At 36.7% G+C, this 21,801-nt stretch overlaps 3 protein-coding genes across 4 annotated transcripts; 1 reads left to right on the top strand and 2 right to left on the bottom strand.

The window, feature by feature from the left end:
* The first annotated feature begins 609 nt into the window (after positions 1–609).
* On the top strand, positions 610–5,539 carry cd74a (CD74 molecule, major histocompatibility complex, class II invariant chain a). Of its 2 annotated transcripts, none has more exons than XM_053642072.1 (8): positions 610–767; positions 1,871–2,040; positions 2,333–2,424; positions 2,613–2,667; positions 3,102–3,209; positions 3,780–3,974; positions 4,893–4,931; positions 5,084–5,539. In XM_053642072.1, exons 1-7 carry the CDS (start codon positions 700–702, stop codon positions 4,922–4,924), a joined length of 720 nt encoding a protein of 239 aa, XP_053498047.1. In that variant the 5' UTR covers positions 610–699; the 3' UTR covers positions 4,925–4,931; positions 5,084–5,539. The 2 variants fall into 2 exon arrangements, with proteins under 2 accessions (XP_053498047.1, XP_053498046.1); XM_053642071.1 differs by having other exon boundaries at positions 3,099–3,209.
* Positions 5,540–12,951: 7,412 nt separating this feature from the next.
* On the bottom strand, positions 12,952–15,621 carry slc35a4 (solute carrier family 35 member A4). The gene has a single exon (XM_053642132.1). It carries the CDS (start codon positions 15,608–15,610, stop codon positions 14,630–14,632), a length of 981 nt encoding a protein of 326 aa, XP_053498107.1. The 5' UTR covers positions 15,611–15,621; the 3' UTR covers positions 12,952–14,629.
* A 243-nt stretch (positions 15,622–15,864) lies between these two features.
* LOC128618506 (SLC35A4 upstream open reading frame protein-like) lies at positions 15,865–21,800 on the bottom strand. The gene is made up of 3 exons (XM_053642134.1): positions 21,291–21,800; positions 18,953–19,051; positions 15,865–16,082 (listed from the first exon to the last, which is right to left on the bottom strand). Exons 1-3 carry the CDS (start codon positions 21,303–21,305, stop codon positions 15,882–15,884), a joined length of 315 nt encoding a protein of 104 aa, XP_053498109.1. The 5' UTR covers positions 21,306–21,800; the 3' UTR covers positions 15,865–15,881.
* Between the last annotated feature and the right edge of the window lies 1 nt (position 21,801).

The raw sequence follows: 21,801 nt of genomic DNA, 5'->3' as shown, positions 1-21,801 counted from the left end.
AGCAGTGTGACTGGCATAATTCTCAAGCCATTCGGTTCAATTAGTCTCAATAATTTATATTAATTAATTAATTAATTTTAAAAATAAATAGACAGACAGGCAGGCAGATAGATAGATAGATAGATAGATAGATAGATAGATAGATAGATAGATAGATCACTTTAGTCATCCCAGAAGGAAATTTACATACTGTATTATAGCAGCACAGAGAGTTAGAAGTATGCTACTGTAGAATCAATTATTATAATTATATATTCCTTAAATTCACTACAATCATTATAGCTTAATAAACAATTCATATATATACCACTGTTTTACATGTACAGCATTTATTGTTATGAAAGCATTTCTGAATCAAAACATTAAGGAATCGATTCATTAAATCAGTTTTGATTAGCGTGCCACTTTCGCCTCCTAAATACTTTGACAGTATAGGTTGCAACCTGTTAAGCATACTATTAAACTATTTAGTACAGAAGTAGGCTAGTGTATGTGCTTCAATGCGTTCTCTGCTCCTCCTCACCTTCTGAATCTGGGACTTTCCATCAGCCTAGAATAAAAAAAAAAGAAAAAGAAAAACCGTGCCGCCCCACTGGTTAAAAACAGTTTGTTGGGCTGCAGAGCGTTCATTTGCTATTAGTCTTCAGCAGAGAGAAATAAATCCAGCACAGAGAGAGAGACACTCACACACCTGAGAGGATGGAAGAGCACAACGACGCCCTGCTGGAGAGAGCCTCCAGCTCCGAGACTGTGACCGAGCCGAGGCGGTGAGACTTACACACACACACACTCTAAATCTCCATTTAGTATATAACACCTAAATATTTGTTTGTTTGTTTGTTTGTTTGTTTGTTTGTTTTGATCAAATTAACAGTGTACTGTTAAGTTTTTATTGCCAAGACAAAAGCTTGTAATGGAGTCATTTAGTTTATTGAGATATAAACCAATAGATTCCAGAGTAAATTTTGTAATAAAATTTCACTAACTTATATTATTTAATTTTTAACTGGCACATATTGCAGCTTAGAACGCTTTTATGATCTCTGTTTACTAAGCCATACTTTTGGTACAAAAGGCGCACATAAATGATATATAATTCGTTCATTTATAAAATGATTTGCAGTGTATTAGGTTGCAATTTTGCTGCGTCGAAGTAATGGATAGGAATCCAGTTCTATCCGGCGACATGTGACGTCAGACGCGGGGAATATTTGTGATTGGTCACATTCAGACGAATTGCTATTTAAAAAGACTTTTAAAGATCATGCTTATTTATTTGTATGCCTTTTCCACTTATCTAGCATATTTAAAACCATCAACTATTGTCATATATTATATGTAAATAGTTTATTTATTTATTGTAATATATGGACTTCTAAGCTCTATACTTAATTCCTCCAAGTCTATTCATTTGCTTGTGGAGTCTTTATGCAATATGAAGAAAATAATCTGCATAGCAAGCAAGTCGAATCAAATCTTGTTGGTGTCAGATTTTTTTTTTCTTTCCATTTTTATTATTATTTTTTTAACACCTAATAATTTGGGTCATATTCTAATTTTTGGTCACTTGGTCATGTTTAATTTAAATGTGCAATCTTTACATAATATCTAATCTAATACATTTTATACTACATTTTTTTAGCATATTCGTATAAATTCATAATATTTTATTGACATTCTATATTCAATCAGAACTGCCAGTTTTATTTTAATGATCATACTTTAGTAATGATCATTAAATATGTTTTTTTTATGTATATGCATAAGAGACATACCAAGTACTATAACTTGTGAAAATAAAAATGATAATTGATATATTATTTGTCAAATGTAAAATTTGCCCCTCATTAGTCTTTTCTTCTCTGAGCAGGAGCCCCAATGGTAAAGCACTGAAGGTGGCCGGTCTGACCGTGCTGGCTTGTCTCCTGCTGGCTGGTCAGGCTTTCACGGCCTACTATGTCGTGGGACAGAAGGATCATCTCCAAGCTCTGGAGCAGGGTCAGGACACCCTGAAGAAGGAGCTGACTCGCATGCTAACAGGTACGACAGACAGAAAGCAGCAAAACAATGAGAGAATGAGGAAGTGAAAGAGAAGGACCAAAACTACACAGGTTAAAAACCAGTTAGGCTTATAAAGATGAAAACAAGATCTGATATAGTGAGGTATAGAGTGCGGTAGAGGGGGACATGAATATATTAATAAATAACAAAAAAGCAAAAGTGGGGAAGCACCTTTTTTTTTATTTTTTTTATTTATTTATTTATTTACATTTTTCTACCTATTATTCAAATGCAATTAATTATGACTTGCTGTTTCTCATTGTCTCCATAGTTGCTCCTAAAATGATGAACACTCCCATGAGCAAAATGCCACTGATGAGGGCCTTTGATGAGGCCAGCCCAAAACAGCGCGTACCACTCACGGTGAGAGCTGAGCTACAGAACGAAAAACACAGCACTAGGGCTCTTTATCTATTAGTCCAGAAAGTCAGAAACAATCCTGACCTTTTTTTTTTTTAAACAGATTTGTGTTTGTAACAACCCACGACTGAATTCTTGTATTACATTATCTTTTTGATTGTAATTATAAAAACATTGTTCCCTTTTTTCAGAGACTGCAGTCATCCAGCTTCCCAAGCCAGAAGGAGGGAAGTGGTCTTGTGGATGGTAAAGTACAAAACACTTCTTATTATAAAAGGAACAATGATGCATCAAATGATAGCAATGATGAGTCAAATGTAAAAGCCCCCTTTACATTAGAAATTCCCATGTGCTTAAAATGTCTCATACACTTTCACAACGTTACTATAAAGATAGCCGTAATATTCTTCACACTTATTTGATTGAATGTTCACAGCAGTAAGTCACTAATTATCTGAACGGGCTCATATATGATCTGTGGACACATAGGGAAAGGGTGGAAATGTGTAAAGGAAAAAACGAGAGTGAGACGAGAGTGATGTCACTATATGAAAGTAATGAAGCAGAAGTGAAACGTTGCATATTACAAGCTTATTAATAAAACACTTGTCATATGGAAACCATATTTTTTGTAAGGAAATTATGAACAGATGAACTAAGCAAATTTTTGTTGTTAGAAGGCCCCAGAGTAATTGCCCAGAGCAAGAGGATGGTTGCCACCATGAACCACATGCCTCTGTACAGTCTGCAAAAGCTCGAGGAGGAGGAAAAGACCTCGGAGCTTCCTGGTAGAAAATACATTCTTCTTCTCACACACACACACACACACACACACACTGTAGGTTCCAGAAATCTGAGTTCACAATCAGGATCTGTTTTTATTTAGCAAATGCAACAGTTTAGAAATTATCAACTTTTATTACTATAAGGCAAAAAACAAAAAGTTAGTTCTTCTTTTCTGAAACATTGTTGAACATTTATATTGTTTGTACCTTGCAGAAAAAAACACGTTTTAGTTTATAATAATAATAATAATAATAATAATAACTATTATTATTATTATTATTGTTGTTATTGTTGTTGTTGTTGTTATATAATTCCTGTATAACCTATCAACTTTTTCATAAATGATTAAAAGGAAGCAGTTCTTGGTTGTGATATCAGACTTTAAGATCATAATGTACTTGTAGCAGAAGTTTAGGTTCATCATACTGAACTAAAATACCAGTGCTGGCTAGTGATAAAAGTTATATGCTTCCTAGCAGCTTGAACCAGTAGCATATTGAGATAAAGATCTTAAATAAAAACACAGACCCAGGTCTCTCTGTTTATCTTTGTCATCCTCCTTCCGTCTGTAGCTTTCGTGTTGGAGACTAAGTGTAAGATTGAGGCTGGGCAGGTCAAACCAGGCTTCTTCGAGCCACAGTGTGATGAGGAGGGCCACTTCAAGCCCAAGCAGTGCTGGCACAGCACTGGCTACTGCTGGTGTGTGGATAAGAACGGCAAGGAGATCCCTGGCACTCTGACACGTGGACCACTGGAATGTGGCAGTGGTGGGTTTCCAAATCTCAGAAGCACATAACCATAATTAGCATCAGCTAAGTAATTGCATCATAAAGTCATTGTTAAGTGATAGCATGAGTATACCTAGAACATGATAAAAGAGGCTTAATGATGGACCAACATACCGTCTATGTAGGACTTTCATATATGCAGGACATGTGTAATAGTCTTGGCCTCTTCCTTAGCAAAGTGGATTGTGTTATAATGTCTTCTGAGAGACATCATCAGCTTAAATCAGCAGAATTAGTTTCACAATTGTTTCATAGTTGTATATTATACAGAGACGTAAATACCACCATTCACTAAACCAGGTAGCCGCCTTCCCACCATTCTCCCACCATTGACTTGAACTACAGCCCACCTTCCACCATTCTCCCATCATTCACCACAACCAGAGTCCACATTCTACCATTCTCCCACCATTCACTACAACCAGAGTCCACCTTCTACCATTCTCCCACCATTCACTACAACTGGAACACACTTTTCCACTATTTTCCAGCCATTCACAAAGAACCTCTTTGAAACTTGAACCTTCAAGTTTATCACACATCATTTCCCCAGAAACCATATTTAACATTTAATTACCAAACTAACCACAGTTAAAAAATGTTCTCTACTAACATTAGCCAGATATAGTAAGCCATGATGTAGTACAAAAGGTCAGGTTATACATCACATACTAATTACTTATCAGCTTTGAAATGAAACACAGCAAGAGCTTATAGTCATGATTTCTATACGAACAAGTACTTTAACATTGTCAGTCTATTGTTAAAGCAAAATCCTATAAATGTATATAAAACTATAAATTCTGCAGTAAGTGTTCAGTTTCTATAAATTCAGTCAAATGCATGTGTTTGGTTGATTACTAATATGCTCTATTTCTCCTCTTCTCCTAATCCAAGAACCTGTTCTTGAAGAAGCCCCAGCCAACTAAAAGCTTGGTGAGAGTCATTGTCCATTTGACATCAAAATACATCAAGCAACATACATAATGTTATTCATGTTTCATTTCATTGTTAAACTCTACATGATGTAAGCAAGGATTTTAATGTTAGTACTTCTAACCCCCTTTTCTTTCTCCCTCTTATTCCAGGCTAAAGCCAGCTGAATGGGAAAAATGGAAGTTGAAATCGTACATCCTAAATCAAACGGACTCTATCAATAAAAATCAGATACTATTAGCTATCCTGTCCAGTATCTGTCTTTTATCTGACTCATTATTTCACAGCAGATTTGCGTAACGTGATTACTTCTTGATTATAACAAATAAATTCATTTAGCATCTCATTCTGTTTTGTTCTATTTAGATTAGATGTTTACTGGTAATTACTGTTACATTCATACCAGTTGCTAAATACTGACACACATTATGCTCATGTGGCTGTATTTATTTCTGATCTATGTTTATTATTGATTTGCCTATTTTAAAATTTTTTAACTTAAGGCATGTTTGGAGATGGCAAAAGACTGTAGGTGATGGTTCTATGAATAAAAAGGAATGTATTGTAAATAAGTGGCCTTCGAATAAACTATGTCTCACTCTTCTAAAGAGGTCTGATTACTTTTGCATCAAAACCTACAGTCCACTTATCACAACAGGTAGAAGACGCATTGGGCATCATGTTTGACTCTTTCAGTAAAGTTGTGTGTAAATGTTCTTGATCACCAAACTGAACAACAACAAAAAAAATCCTGACAGATTTATAAAACTTTGAGAACTTTTTTTGAAAACTCTGAGAATGACAAAAGGACAATTAAACATGCCTTAATTTATGTATTTGTTTTGGATTCCTTTCTTTTAAGTCATTAATATCTCAAAAAAAATTAACATTTTCATTACATTCATGCGTGTAAGAGAAAAACATGCTATATAAATTTGACAAATGGATGTAATTTGCAATAATTCATGCCAAATATATGGTTCAAGGCCTATGGTTCATGTTAAATGTCCATTTCTTCTTATCTCTCATGATTTGTCCAACTATGGATTTTTATGAATGGCAGTGTTGGCAGAGTTGGGGAATGGCAGAGTTGTATTAAGATAATTTAGGGGTTCCTAATAAAGGTTCCAGTTTAATAGGGAGAAATAATAAAAAGATCATTTTAACAAGCACACAGGCATATTGGTAGATTGGTATGGTGAAAATAGAAGTATGGCTAGACGCCAAATATAAAAAGTTTGTAAGTTTAAAAATGAAACAAAATCTGTGGAACGCTAGAAGAGCTAGAGTACCAGAGAAAAGAGGTAAAATGCAGTTTAAACAGTCAAAACTGATGAATATTGATAATAAAAGGATTATTCATGATTATAAAACCATGAAACCATGAATACTCTATAACATGATGCTACTGAGCTGCTCTGAGACAAGCCTGTAATAGTAATTCACAGTCAACTAGATCATTTAGAGCACCTCAAAGTGGAGAAAGTGGATACTCGCTAATAAATATTTTACTGCACTGTAGCACAGTGACTTGCTTTACTGTAGAGCAGGAGGGACAACGCAGCAGTTTTCTGCTCTACACACAGCATGGATACATCTGTAAGTACTGACACCCATGCTTAAACATTATTATTATTATTATTATTATTATTATTATTATTATTAGCAGTAGTAGTAGCAGTGGTAGTATTAGTGTTAGGATTACTATTAGTAGCATTAGTAGTATTAGCAGCAGCAGCAGCAGCAGTAGTAGTAGTAGTAGTAGTGGTAATAGTAGTAATAGTAGTAGTAATAGTAGTAGTAGCAGGAGTAGTAGTAGAACAAACCCCAATTCTGAAAAAGTTGGGACAGTATGGAAAATGCAAAAAAAACCCCAAAACATTTTAAAATTAAATTCACCCTGTACTATATTGAAAACACATTATTAACACATTATTTGATATTTTACTTTATTTAATAAAAAAAATATACACTCATTTCAAATCTGATGACTTCAACACACTCCGAAAAGTTGGGACAGTCGAATGTTTACCCCTGTGTAACATCACCTTTTCTTTTAATAACATTTACTAAGTGTTTGGTCGCTGATGACACCAGTTGGTTAAGCTTAGCAAGCGGAATTTTTAAACGTGTTGCATGCATCAATTTCAAAATAAACGTTTACCTTCAAAAAACAATGCAGTTGATTAGATAAAACATCAACTACCTTGTCTTTATACGTCAAAGTACATTTACAAATCACTCTTCCTTGTTTTTATTAGCATTTTCCATACTGTCCCAACTTTTTCGGAATTGGGGTTATAGTAGTAGTAGTAGTAGTAGTAGTAGTAGCAGTAGTTAGAGCATATTTACTGCAATTTAATGGAAAGAGCTATCAGTTTCAACAGTTATAAAAGTCTTATATATATAAGATATAAGAAGAAAAGAAGTAAAGAAGAACATACAGTATATCCAGTAAAGTCTCAACATTTAAATAAAATTCTGAATTAAAACGTGCTAGAAGAAAAGGCTACAAGGTATGTCTGTTGTTGGGTTCAGGAGAAAATCGAAAGAGAATCTGTGATGGATTCAGCAGAGAGGAAGAACAACTTACAACATCTTCTGAGAGAAGAGATGGAAATGCACCTCAAAGGTGTGTATGTACATACAGTATGTGTTTGTGTAGGTGAAGCTTGGAAAGATCAGATAAACTGTGTTGTATTTTTCCATTGATAACACTGTAACATCTTTATTAAAAAACGCCAGAACCTGTCTTGTGCTCAAGGCTAAACAATGAATATGATACGAATGGATTAATTGAACGAACATATAACTTTCCTATATGGATATCTTAGGTTGCTCTGCTAACTCTCTATCCTTTTACAGTTTAAAAACAATCACAAAGTAGAACTACTTATCATTACCACACAAGTAAGGTTAATGCTGCTGCTGATGATGACACTTGAGGATGTTTCATGATGATGATGATGATGATGATGGTGATGGTGGTGGTGACAGTGGTGGTGTTGGATAATTAATGTTCATAATAATAATAATGGTGACTGATGATGTTGATGATGGCAGAGGGCCGAACCAGTGTGGAGAGGAACCAGGAGAGGGTCAAGCGCATTAAGCAGCTCAGAGAGGAACTGTACAAAGAGGAGAAAACACAAAAGGATTCTCTTGAAGAATCACAACAATCAGGACAACACTGTAGTCCAGTAAGTGACTGGTAAATATCTGATGTCTGAAATAATAACACAGACACAGAAATAATAAGACAGACACACACATGCAAAATAATAATAATAATAATAATACTAATAAAAAATTATATGTAAAAATATAATAATCTCCCCCTCGACGTCCCTCGCTGACCTGTCAGCAGCATGTCAACATCAGTATGCGTAACGTATGTGTGTGTTTTATCCTAATAATTAGCACGTGTGTAGTGCAAAAGAATATGGACCGATTTCTTAAAAGAAAAGCTCCAGATACTTCTGGACCATCAACTTCATCCTCATGTAGCTAATGCTGTCTAGCATCAGTGTTTGTGTAGGGTGCCTCAAATTTTTTTAACAGTTTCAAAGGATGCTGTGACTGAAAAAAGGTTGGGAAATGCTGCCCTATATCACTATAAGCTGCTATTATAGAAACAATAACATATTCACATGAGCGCATTAATATAAAGCTATGATTTCCCTTGCAGCCTGAACTACTGTCAGATCTGCTATTACAGTACCGAACATTAATCAACACCTTCTGACCAAACAGATTTCAGAATTCAACAGCGCTGTGGTATAAAAATGTCTAAATACTAATGAATTTCTTTAATAATAACAACATATTTGCACTGGAGTATGACCAAACATTACCAAATTCTGAAATATATTAATGATAACAGATTCTTAAAGATGCGTATGCATCACTAATTTGCCTGACTGACATTGCATCAGCTTGACACATGTGTGGTCCCAGGAGGAATACTCCAAACTCCAGGAGCAGATGAGGAAGATGAAAGAAGATCATGAGAGAGTGATACAGGAGGAACTGCTAAAGATGGAACGTGAACTGCAGGAAGAGCAGGTGGGAAAATTATCTCTGCATTCCTTGTTATGCTACTCAAAAAAAAAGTCAGAACCTTCACTTCGCTCAAAGTTTTTATCAACACTTGTGTAAAATAAATACTATAATCAGGTCTAAGATTGTTTATCACCATACGAGTAAAGCTTGTGTATATTTACACTATAGAGCTTGTCTGCACTTTAATATTGAAGTAGCAAACACACTCATTCATAAATTTTAGTCTGTACTCATTCACTAACACAAACTAACTTGCAGGATAAGGATGAACACAGCCTTCTCTAATTTGGTTTCACTGGGTTTTAACTTAAATATATAATTAAACAAGCTTTATAAAAGATTTCTGCGTGAAATTGTTTCATATCTTGTCTATAGTTTTGCTACAGTTTCAAACTGTACATGCATGCATATGCATGTGTCACGGCATTAAAACTGAATTAAACTAAACGATCACCCCTTCCACGTGTAGCCAGAAGGGCTGGAGGATGAAGTGATGTACATGAGAAGAGAGAGGCACATCCTGGTGCTGCAGATCGAGGCCCTGCGCAGAGAGAACCAGCAGGCTCAGGCAGACCTTGAGACTCAGTATAAACTCCACCAGCAGGAAGTGCACTCTCTCAGAGAGGAGAGCCTACAGGTAAGAGGGAAGACTGCATGAAGTGTATTCTTTAACCCTAATATACTGTTCAGAGCCAAATAATCCGTTAAATGTTTACTACATAAAAGGTTAACGCGATAGTTTACTCAGAATTTTAAATTCTGTCATGAATTACTCCTTCTCATGCCGTTCCAAACGCATAAGATTTTCGTTCATCTTCGGAACACAAATGAAGACATTTTTAATGAAATCTGGGAGATTTCTGTCTCTCCATTTACAGTCCAGGTAACCAAAACGTAAACAGTTACTTGGTTACTTAGACTGTAAATGAAGGGACAGAAACCTCTCAGGCTTCAATGGAAGATGCATCAACTCAAATTCTTACATCTGTCACATGGTTTAATGATTATAATAAATGTCACCTGAATTCCATGCAATTGTTGATTTATTTTGGGAGCATTTTAGTAGAATTTTAGCCTACAAACAAATTGTATTGTAGGATAATTGTAGGGAAAAAGTATAAACAACACATCTGTGTTATTCTGTGTTAATTTTTTTAAGCTGTGGAAATGTACTAACACACTGATTGTGTTAAAAGCAACGCAAAATGTGTTGTCCTTAACTAGACACGCAGGTGTGTTCAAAATTAACGCATGATTGAGTGAAGGTTCGTATCAATATATTTATCCATAAAACCATTACTGTACACTAGAAAAAGCAAAAATATGTGATAACAGTCCAGTTTACATGACATTAAACACACCGTTATCTTCGTTAGTTTTGGTGTACTTGTTTGTAATGACCACTGGATCGTAAAATGGTTACTCAGGTTTTTTTTTTGGATGTTTTAAACATCTCCTTTGATCAAAATCTGATGCTTTCATCTTAAATATATGACTTATGAGAGTCATTTAGTTCAAAGTTTATATATAAACACCACTTTAGCAGCTCTAGCAATACATTTCTGAACACCTTCTTGTGTATAAATAAAGGAGATACCATGTTGATATATTTGTTTATAATCTGGTATATCTGACATTTTCAAAGGTTAAAAATAAGCCTGAAAATATTAACCCATTTATGGAATAAAATTAACTCAGCATTTTTGTACAAATGAAACCCTCCTTTGGGTTGAAAAACAACGCACTTGCTGGGTTGGCCCAAAACGTGTTCTGTCCTATATTTTTCCAGCTGTTGGCCTAAAAATAACCCAAGTTGGGTTGTTTTTAACCCGGTGTTTTTTAGAGTGTGGGGTGACAACCTCAACGGTATGTCTTTTTTTACATTTAGGTAGGGGACCTTGGAAGGAGTGAACCTTTACAACTCATTTAAGACACATGATTAGACTTTAAGAACCATTGTTGTACCTCAAGTATATACAACTGTATAATATCGTTTTGTTGACAAAGTAAAAGCAAAGCACAACTAAAAAGATTTAACATGAAACTCTATGTGATGGGGCAAATTCTGTAACGAACATGGAGGAACATTTAAAATGCACATTTGCCTCGCACCTCCAGGGTCGGGGGTTCGAATTCCACCTCCACCCAGTGTATGTATGTATGTATATATATAGGAATAAGGAATAAAAAACTACAGTTTGCTGTCATAGGAAAACAATCACTGATGAAAATAAAAACATTCTTTTTCATCTTCTAAAAAGAATTTTTAGCAATTTACCAATGATGTGTTTATTTATTAAATAATGGACCAGACATTTTTTTTTTATTATTATTCATTTAGTTAGGTTTACTGTTGTGGACTATCGAGAATTTCACAGAACTGTGGCATAAAAATAAATAAGAAACAAAAGAAGTTCAATGTGTACTCATACACCTGACCATCAGGAGGATTTCAAAGTGTGTCAATGGCTTTCATGGGTTTTCCCCCCTAAACATTTGATGTATTTCCAATAAACAATTGTATTTATGTATTTTCTGAATAATCTGCGGCTGAGACGACAGAAATAAAGACCTTAATATCATCATCAAATGCATGAAAATGTCAAAATAACTTTAAATTCATTCAAAGTTAAATACATTTAATGCTCAATTGTTTGTATTTAGGTGTTTCGGACATTTCGTCAGGTGCTGGAGGAGCAGAAGCGGCTGTCAGAAGGCAGGTACAGGACTCTGCTACTGGAAGCCATTCAGGACGCCGTGTATCTGTCCTCCCAAAACCAGCAGCTTCAGGCCGACAACATGCAGCTCCTCAAAGGTGACTCTGTTCTTCTCGGAAATCTTTTAGACACTTGAAATCGAAAATGCTAGCACAGATAAGCATGAACGACACTTATACCTGCCTATTAGTTTTTGTTTTATTATTAGCAGTTGGATGATGTGTGAGAAGGGTAAAATGTTTCATGATGAGGTGAGGATTTGCTGTTCTTCTAAATCAGTAATAACTAAAACTGCTTCTGGAGCTTTATGCACAAACTTTGACATTATTTGCTTGAAATGGGGATTGGCATTTTAACCATAATGGCTAATTGAAAAAAAGAATAAAAACATTTCTCTAGCGGTTACAAATAGTTCTGAGACAATTATCAGCCAGCAGGAAAAAACTCCTTCCAGGTAAATTATTTCAATTGGAATTAGGCGCTGATGAGTAAACAACTGAATAAACATTAAATGTAACTATTAGCTAAAAAAAAAAAAAGAAGATTTTTTTTATTACAAAAAAGCAATTATTGGCAAATTGCTGTGGTATAAGAGGAATGAAACATATTGGTAACTGCCATTTCTTTCTTTTAATTTTTTTTTTTTTTTTAGAAGAAAAAAAAAAAAACACCACCCTGTTGTTTATTCATACTCCTTTTTCCAAATTTATATATTTCTGTAGCCTAATATAAGTGATTTTTAAAAAAATGATAATTCATGTTCATTAGAGAATCCCTCCCTCCCCAAAATCGTGTAAGGTTTATAGTCTTAGTTTACTTTTGCCACCGAAAAGATCATGTAAAATTATAGTTTTGTCTCCTAATGCACAATTGTGGTCTTTAAGGTCGTATTGTGTCCTGTAGATTCAATACATTTTAAAAGGAGGTCCACTACATATTCTAGGAACCCTAACTATAGGGGTATAAAAGATGTACCCTTGGTGGCAACTGCTTGTATCCTGTGTGCATCTCTTAAACTGATGAGATTTTTTTTCTCTTGCTGTAGCTTTGTCTGAGCTGAAGGCCGTGTCTGACAAACCCAAGCTACACGAGTGAACGAGTCTCTCAGAGTTACACCATGGTTACAAAAGCGACACCTGTAGAGTAAGTGTTTTTTAAGTAGCAACACGGGATAAACTTGTAATGGTAACACTATAAACACAAGGCTTGAAGTAAAGTCAAAACATACATAGACAAAAAGCCATGATAGATATGTATAATATTTATTTCCATAATTCCATTCATAAATACTTTCAGACTCTGCGCTACATCGACTTTTGCATTGTTGAGCATAATAAAAATAAATCTCAAACAAACAAGGCATTCAGATGAAAGAGATGGATTGTTTTTTTTTTTTAAATCAATCAAACAGCACACACCTATGACCTAATCCAGTCAAACCTGCATCTAAATAAATTCACAACTTCTATTTAAATATATGTGAGCAGAACAAAGATGAAGTAACATTAACATAAAATAAAATAAACATACACAAACACACAATTACACCATGTAGGGCTGCACAATTAATTAATTAATTAATTTAACCAGGAAGATCCCATGGAGACATCACAATCTCTTCTTCCAGGTTAAAATGATTGTCATTTCAGTACTGAGGAAAATAAACAATCATCTATCCCATTAATTATAGAAATTCAGGAAAAAGTAATATGACTGAATGAAATGGCCTTTTTTTTTAGCATTATTTTATATTATTCAAGAAACTCTTGTGATTTGGTTTTAGTTATATTCATTCACAGCACTTTTTACACAGCTTGAAAAACAATTACAGCTGATTTTTCTTCACATGTAATACTGAATCTTCAAAATTGTGAAATGTTCCTTTTTTCTCTACCTTTCAGTGTTATTTTTGTTCCCACTAAATAAAAGTATCGTTCAACCCAATTTTTATTTTTAATTTAAAAAAAAACCCAACAATGACTGCACTGTTAGCAAACCTATATATTGTGATACATCACAGGACTGTCTTAAAGTATTAACGATATGATATGATATTTCCATCCAAATGCCCAATTAGACATCTTACATTCTAACTTGTCTTCTGTTTTTGTGGGACATTTTTGTAAGATTGTGAATTTTATTTCGAATAGGCCTCATTAAAAAAAGTCAATTTTTTTTTTTTAAACTTTAAAATGCACCTATTATGGTTTTGAAACGTGCCTAATTTTGTTTTAAAGGTCTCATGCATCCAAGATAAAAAAAAAACACTTTAATATGCTAATAATTTAAACTGCAGCATTATACCCCCCAACCCAACCCCGCGCTCTGATTGGTCAGACTTCCCAGTCTGTTGTGATTGGTCTACCGCTGTCAGCGAGCAGCCGATGAAGACCAGAGGCGGGGCTTTTTGTTACAAACTTCATGTACTAATCTTCGTAGGTAAGTCTGGAATTACTAACGACTCGTTTCAGCTGTTCAGAATCGGTTCCTTCTTTTAGGAGTCAATAACTCCCGGTTGTTGTGTGCTTTGATTTCTGAAACTTTGCAGACTTTCTGCATTCACAAACAGCTCTATAACATACTACATGAAAGTAATATTTGAAAAACCATAATAGGTGCACTATAATATAGGAGCTTAAAAATCTATCTGGTTTTATTTTAGTACTAATTTTTCCTATTACATTGCAAAGATTTTTACATTCCTAATTGATAAGCATTTGAATTAAAGTAAAACTCAATGTTCTGAATGCTGTATATATGAACAAAATTTGACAATAAAACTAAAATCAACACATTTAATTAAATGGGGATGTTAATTAAATGTACACATTATCGATATATTATATATATATATATAAAGCCAGGGATTGAAATCCTGACTGAAACAGAGTTAAATGTGCGGCCCTACTCCCAGACCATTTACCTGTAATAGAGGTATACAGCCACTGCGATCATCAGCACAGGTAGGAGAAAGAAAGGCGTGAGCTGCAATCCCAGCAGCCCCCAGGAGAGCACGCTGTTCACCAGCATAGCTGAGGAGATGATGAAGAGTCGTGTGATTCCAGTTCCATGTTTCATTATTACAGACATGAGCAGGCCGTTACCTGCCTGTCCTGCTATGATGACCCACACTAGTGCTGAATATCCTTCTAGAAATGCCTGCTCTGTTCCGCTGCTGTAGAAATGTGATGCCAGATTAAGCGCCACACCGAATATGTACAGGAAAAGATTCTGCAGGCTCAGAGGCAGACGCTGGCTTTTTAAAACTTTCTCAGTGTAGACTGCAGCGAGTCCGGACACGAAGCAGTAAATGAGCACGAGCAGCAGTCCCCAGGCTGTGATATGAAGTCCGGTCCTTGCGTTCTCCCCTCCCTGATCTGGGATCTCCCAGTCCAGACTGGAGTAGCTGTGAAGTGCCCCGGCCACCATGAGAAACGCCAGGGCCGTCCACTGAGTACGGCGCAGCCTCTTCCTCAGACAGGAGGTGTAGAGCAGAGCGGTGGAGGCGATCTTCAGGTTGCTGAGAACTTGGAATGAACTGGGGTCCATGTAGGCCTGCATGAACACCACTAGGTTGTTGTTGAATGCGTAAAGCAGAGCGGGGACAGCGTACGGCATCGCTGCGGCCCAGGATACAGAAACCTTGATGGTGTGGACGTCCCCTGAAGCAAACAGAGCACTGAGAGAGATCAGCAGCTTGCTGAGTTCGATCAGAACGACGCAGGACGACGGACTGAAGGGAACGCGGCCGTCTGATTTAGTGAGAGCGATGAGAGGAGCGTGAGAGCCGTAGATGAGGACCGAGGCGATCAAGAGAAAGACCCAGCGAGTACCACGGAGCCATCGCTTAGTTCGTCGAGGGTTTGTTTCACTAGAACCAACATTCTTAATGATGATCATTTTCTACATCAAGTCTAAATTATGATTAGGACAGGATTAAACCTGTAAGGCAAGCAGACAACTCTCAGGACAAAATCGATAATGAATTCAAAACTAACTCTTTCTTAGTGCAATATAAAAACAAGCAACAGCCTCTTCAACTAGTCCTCAGTTTTCATTTCCTGTTCAGACAGTTATGAAAGTCAAGTATTAAATTACCCCACTTTTCTTAGTCCACTTTTCTTTGATTGTGATTCAAGCTGCTTCACGATTCCTTCTCTCTTTTGCCGTGTTAATTATTAGGACCTTTCTTCAAGGAGTTCAGATAGTCCTTTATGGTCGTCTCAATGTTTGGCACCTGATAGGTCTGTGCGGTGTAGATGCCTGTAAGGGTTCCCAAAGCGACCCCCAAGACGGCCGAGGCACGTAGTTTGGCCACCACATAGCCAGCCAGGAAGCCCTTCAGGAACGGAGAGGCTAAGAGTGAGCCACCCTGCAGGAGAGAGGACACACAAAGAAATGTTAAGAGCAGTAGGTGATGTTACCACCTCCTTATGTTTCCTTAAACATGAAACTCGTTGTTTTTTTGTGTCAAAACTCTTCTACTTCTTTTTTTTTTTGTGGTTGTGACACCTATTGAGTATTTTGTTGATTAGGATTAGAAGTCTCTGGAGGGATGACCACCATTCTTCCAAAAGATATATTTGTGATATCTAAGGGCCCTGAGGATGGAGGCGGGGTCATCCTGAAGAGAACACTTCCATCAGGGTAGAAATGTTTCATTGTAAAGATAAAGGAGATCGGTCAGAAGAACTGATTTGGAATGATGAGTCAATTGATGATTTGGAATGATGAGTCAATTAGGGGGACAAGTTGGACACAAATCATACCAGCAAAATAAACGCCCAAACAGTATAACAGAGCCACAAATTCAATAATCCTTTCATTTGTTACTAGGGGTGTAATGATTCACTCCGGTCACAATTCGATTCGCGATACTGGCTTCACGATTTCAGTTCAACTCTCAGAAAATTTTGAACAAAATTTGAACGAAGAAAATTACTCTAACCAATGTGCATTTTTGTCTCTAGAAAACGAAATAAATAAAAATGACTATGAACAGAGGTTTAAAATCATAAACAAGATGCACTATAGGGTCACTGCATCTTAAAAATAAATAAATACATTTATCAATTCTCCAAAAAAATTTAGATTGAATAAACAAAATGTCTGACCTGGGGACTTTGAAAATGATCGACTGAAACTTAATGAGCTCCATAGCAGAAACAGAGCTCCAAATTCAGCTATAACGACCGGTTTCTGCATGTATCGTGAAGGTGCATTCACACATACAGCGACTGGCAGCGACAAAGTGACCAGAGACAATTCGTTTTAGGAGGAGAAGAAGAAACTGTTATTTGTCTCGTATACATTACAGCACAATGAAATTCTTTTCTTCGCATATTCCAGCTTGTTAGGAAGTTGGGGTCAGAGCGCAGGGTCAGCCATGATATGGCACCCCTGGAGCAGAGAGGGTTAAGGGCCTTGCTTAAGGGCCCAACAGTGGCAGCTTGGTGGTGCTGGGGCTTGAACCCCCAACCTTCCGATCAGTCACAGAGCTTTAACCATTGAACCACCACTGCCATAAACGTTGAGCCACCCACTGTTTTTAAGGAGAGCTGACGGATTCCGGCATGTCTAAAGTGTCCGTAGTGTATGAATGGGTGTGTGAATGTGTATGTGATTGTGCCCTGCGATGGATTGGCACCCTGTCCAGGGTGTACCCCGCCTTGTGCCCGATGCTCCCTGGGATAGGTTCCAGGTTCCCCGTGACCCTGAAAAGGATAAGCGGCATAGAAGATGGATGGATGGATGGCTTCCGGCGACATGAGAGACAATGATCACTGATGACTAGATGTGGGCGTGTCCAGTGACATGACAAAGTTGAGAAAAGTTTAACTTTATGCATATTTGCGTGACTTGGGTCAGTAGAGTGCATGTGATCCTTGATCCACCATGCTGCATGCGAGTCCGAATTGTTTCATAGACCCAGACAGTCCATGAAAGCGCTTGCCCTTTCATCATCCTTCCTCTCGTAGGATATGACACATATATACACTGGTGAATTTTCTATACAAACGATCTCCCTCCATAACGTTCATTTTAGCGGCAAGAAAACTGGTTTGTTGTCAAAAATGGAATACTAGTGGTGCACTGATGAATGTTACTATGGCAACCAGTAGTTGAACACCCACTGGCGACTTAATCGCACAGCGACTGGCAGCGTTAAAAACCCTGTATGTGTGAATGTATCTTAACTCTGTTGGGTGTGCAGAGTGGGACCTCTGGTGTTCAAACAGTGCAACTGCATGACATGCATAATTAATAGAATGCTGATTTCCACAATGCACATCACATTTTTGTCACAAGATGCATCCGGTCACAATGAATCGTTACACCCCTATTTGTTACCCATCTGTAAATGAAGCCTGGGCTGATTCATAGTAGAGATGCACCGATACAAAATTTCTCAGCCAATACCGATAACCAGTTATTCAGAGCGATATCGGCTGATACTGATAACCGATGCAGATAGTTCTGCCTTTTATGCCTTCTTTAAAATTAATAATAATTAATTCCACAATCCTGAAAGAAATGTAAATAAAAACTTTATTCTCTCAATTTCAACAAGTTGTTTCACAGTAACTGGTCTCATAAACACAAAACACATTACTCACATTAACATGAACACATGAACTAAATTCTGATGATTAAAGTAAGATTATTAACTTATTGAATGTTATTAATTCATATTAACATTGACTGAATTATAAAAAACCTCCTGTTAGTCTTACGTTCACTCTCCACAAACAAAAGCATTTCTACTTCATCAATAACATCAAACTGGTAATATATAATATCAACTATTTTATATATTAACATTAACTGGATATGAAATACACTACTCTACAAATATATTTTTCTGTGCAATATATACTTTTGTCAATTCGTCTTCATTTAAATCTTTCAACGGTCTACTGGAGCTTTAATTCAGCGCAAGCAGCGCGAAAAAAAAAAACTTATTTAGACTCGACGCCGAAACTCCCGCTTCACTGCTGCAGCGTCCGGTGTAAAATTGTATCAGTGCAGAGATTACAGAGATTACAAACTGCAGTTTTATCATCATTCCACACAAGAGACATCATCTTTACACACAGCACGAAATCCATGTGTTTTCCCGCCATCTTTTGATTGACAGGATATAATCAGCCCTGATCATCGGATGTTTTTAAACGTGAAAAATTGCCTTTATCTGCCAATACATCGGTGCATCTAGATATTAGTTCCGGATTGTGGCAGTACCTGTGGTATCCCAATCTGCACTTCATTCTCCACTCTTTTCTGAATATCTGCGAGTTGATCTTTGAGCTGTGCCAGATCCTTCAGCTGAGTCAGGGGATCCTGCACACACAAGCAACAAACCAAAACACAGTGAATACCGACAACATGACTTAACGCAGAACAATCGGTCCCATTAACTTATTAAGCTTGAGGAAGCGGTGTATCTAGTTGCAGCTTTGTAGGCTGTTCGCTCTTTTTTTTTTTTAAATATCTATCGGCCCAGTGTAGGTGACGCGCCACATAAAAGATGTCAGACTACTATATATGACTACAAGTAGACTTAAAACAGGCGTGAAAGCAAGGTATCTAAACTTTTCAACGATACAAACCATGAAATACACAAATGTACAGTGGACTAAACTGCTAAAGTGACATGTTTTGTAGTTAATAATTTGCTATAATTATATGCAGACTACACAGCACAGATAGAACTGGTCTGGCATGTAATTGTGCATTAAATTATGTAACGTCATTCGTCCTTTGTGTTTCATTCGACCCACTTTGAAATGTTATGCTGCGGATATTAAATACATTTATTTGTGGTACATTATATGATTAGTAGAAACTGTTCTGGCTTTAGCTGAATTCTGGAAATTAGCCCAAAATTATTATTATTATTTTTTAAAATCAGCATCCCCCCTGTGTCACAAACGACTCGTTCAATGATCCGTTCTAAAGGATTCATTCTAAATTCCTCCTTTCAGAGATCATACTCTGCTCTGATTAGTCAGATGTCCCAGTCTGTTGTGATTGGTCTACCGCTGTCAGCATGTGTCTAAAAGGGACCACCCACTACCATAACGACTTTAAGCTCCATCTGTCAGCGAGCAGCCAATGAAGACCAGAGGCAGGGCTTTTTTGTTACAAACCTACGTAGGTTAGTACAGGAAGTAAGTCTGGAATCACTAACGACTCGTTTCAGCTATTCAGAATCGGTTCCTTCTTTTAGGAGTCAATAACTCTGATTGTCGTGAGCTTTGATTTTTTTTTTTTTTTTTTTAAATTTGCAGACTTTTTATATTCACAAACAGCTCTATAACACACTACATGAAAAGTAATATTTGAAAAACCATCATAAGTGCACTTTAAAATATTTTACTGATGATGAGTGATTATTTCAACACTGATGCTACTGTGAACAGAGATGAGTGGAGTACAGAGACGGTAAGGCTCGTGTTTAAATGCGGCGAGTGACTTTTACTTCAGGCGGTGAGACAGAGAACGCATTTCTCATTGTAAAATTCTTTCAAATTTGGCAGTACTGTTGTTGTAGATTAGGTTTTAAATGTATCTGCAATTGGCCTTCTTTCAGTGGAATTAGAATAAAACATTTAAACACAATTTCGCTTCTCTTTTCACTTTTACAGGTAAATGCTACAACTGTACATGTGGGTGTGATCCATCTATCCATTTTCTGTACCGCATATACTACACAGGGTTGTGCTTGGAGCCTATCCCAGGGAATACAGGCGGGGGACACCCTGGACGGGGCACAATTGCACACACATTCACACACCACGGACAATTTGGACATGCCAATCGGCCTACAACACATGCCTTTGGACTGGGGGAGGAAACCCGCCAAAGCACGGTGAGAAAATGCAAACTCCGAAGGCAGTGGTGGGATTTGAACCCGCAACCCCCGGAGGTGTGAGGCAAATGTACTAACCACTAAACCACCAGTTGCAAAAGGGGAAAAAAAAAAAAAAAAACATTTCAGTTCAGGAAAGTTTACTAAACTATATATAGTAGGGGCATAGATAACAGTCAATGTCAAAATCTCACACTGTGAAGGGTTTTTCCAGGCCTCCACACAAACATTTGCCCAACATGACGTGATTTTTAGAAAACATGTACACGTGAGCATTTCACACGTGTGTTTATGAATGTACAGAGTTACAGTATTACCGTGCAACAAAACTCACAACTCAACCAGTGACTAGTAGTTTTTCCTCATGTAAACAAACTTCACCGTCGTTAATATCCAAACGCATCAATTAATAAGTAGTTTTGTAGAAACTACAAAAAACCCAAAGCGGTTCACAGGCACAGAAATAGATACACAACCTACCATACCATAACATAACATAACATAACATAACATAACATAACCTACCATAACATAAAAGAACATAGCAGAACATAGCAGAACAGAGCAAGTGCAGTATTTTGGTTCAGTGGCTGAATTAAGGTGAAGGATTAATACTACTAATAATCTTACCGTCACTATCAATAATCACACCATTTTCACCTGCAAACAACACGCATTTTTATTTATTTGTAGTCGTACTTCACTCACCTTGCCATTCGCCATAGTTCCTCCTCGTGTGAATTACGAGCGATGAGATCTGTGCTCGACAGATCTAGCCTGGGGGAAACCACACAGCCATGATCACTCAACTGCTTCTGCCTGTCTAGCGCTACATTTTCTTCTCAGTATAATTTATTTTATTATCATTTTTATTTCTATTATAACACTTAATAGCTGCATATATTTGAAATAAATAAATAAATGAATGAATGAATAATAAAAATAAATAAATAAACGCTTTTGCAGATACTTTCACGAGAAACTTGCATTACTGAAGAAATCTAATTTGTTCATAAGTGTTAATCACTGCAAACCACGATCATTTAAAAAGGCATTTTATTTGCTTCTTATCGATAAACTTTCATTTAGTTGCTCGTTTCGGTCACACAACCTACAAAACATCCACGTGTTTAAAAGCTCGCTTCTGATTGGCTGTTATTTATTCATCGCGTCACCGGATTGGTTGCACACCTTAGCAACACTGCGCCATTTTTAATGA

Source organism: Ictalurus furcatus, chromosome 14, assembly GCF_023375685.1.
Source record: "Ictalurus furcatus strain D&B chromosome 14, Billie_1.0, whole genome shotgun sequence".
Lineage (NCBI taxonomy): Eukaryota > Metazoa > Chordata > Actinopteri > Siluriformes > Ictaluridae > Ictalurus > Ictalurus furcatus.
The sequence above is the reverse complement of the archived record's forward strand: the minus strand, read 5'-3'. Positions and strand labels throughout refer to the sequence as shown.

Excerpts from the sequence above, each read along its gene's own strand:
- LOC128618506 (XM_053642134.1), bottom strand. Across the intron at positions 16,083-18,952 it reads TGCAGATTGGGATACCACAG|GGTGGCTCACTCTTAGCCTC; the intron begins GTACTGCCACAA and ends TCTCTCCTGCAG.
- slc35a4 (XM_053642132.1), bottom strand. The coding sequence starts at position 15,610 with ATGATCATCATTAAGAATGTTGGTTCTAGTGAAACAAACCCTCGACGA.
- cd74a (XM_053642071.1), top strand. The coding sequence starts at position 700 with ATGGAAGAGCACAACGACGCCCTGCTGGAGAGAGCCTCCAGCTCCGAG. Across the intron at positions 768-1,870 it reads ACTGTGACCGAGCCGAGGCG|GAGCCCCAATGGTAAAGCAC; the intron begins GTGAGACTTACA and ends TTCTCTGAGCAG. Across the intron at positions 3,975-4,892 it reads ACCACTGGAATGTGGCAGTG|AACCTGTTCTTGAAGAAGCC; the intron begins GTGGGTTTCCAA and ends TCCTAATCCAAG.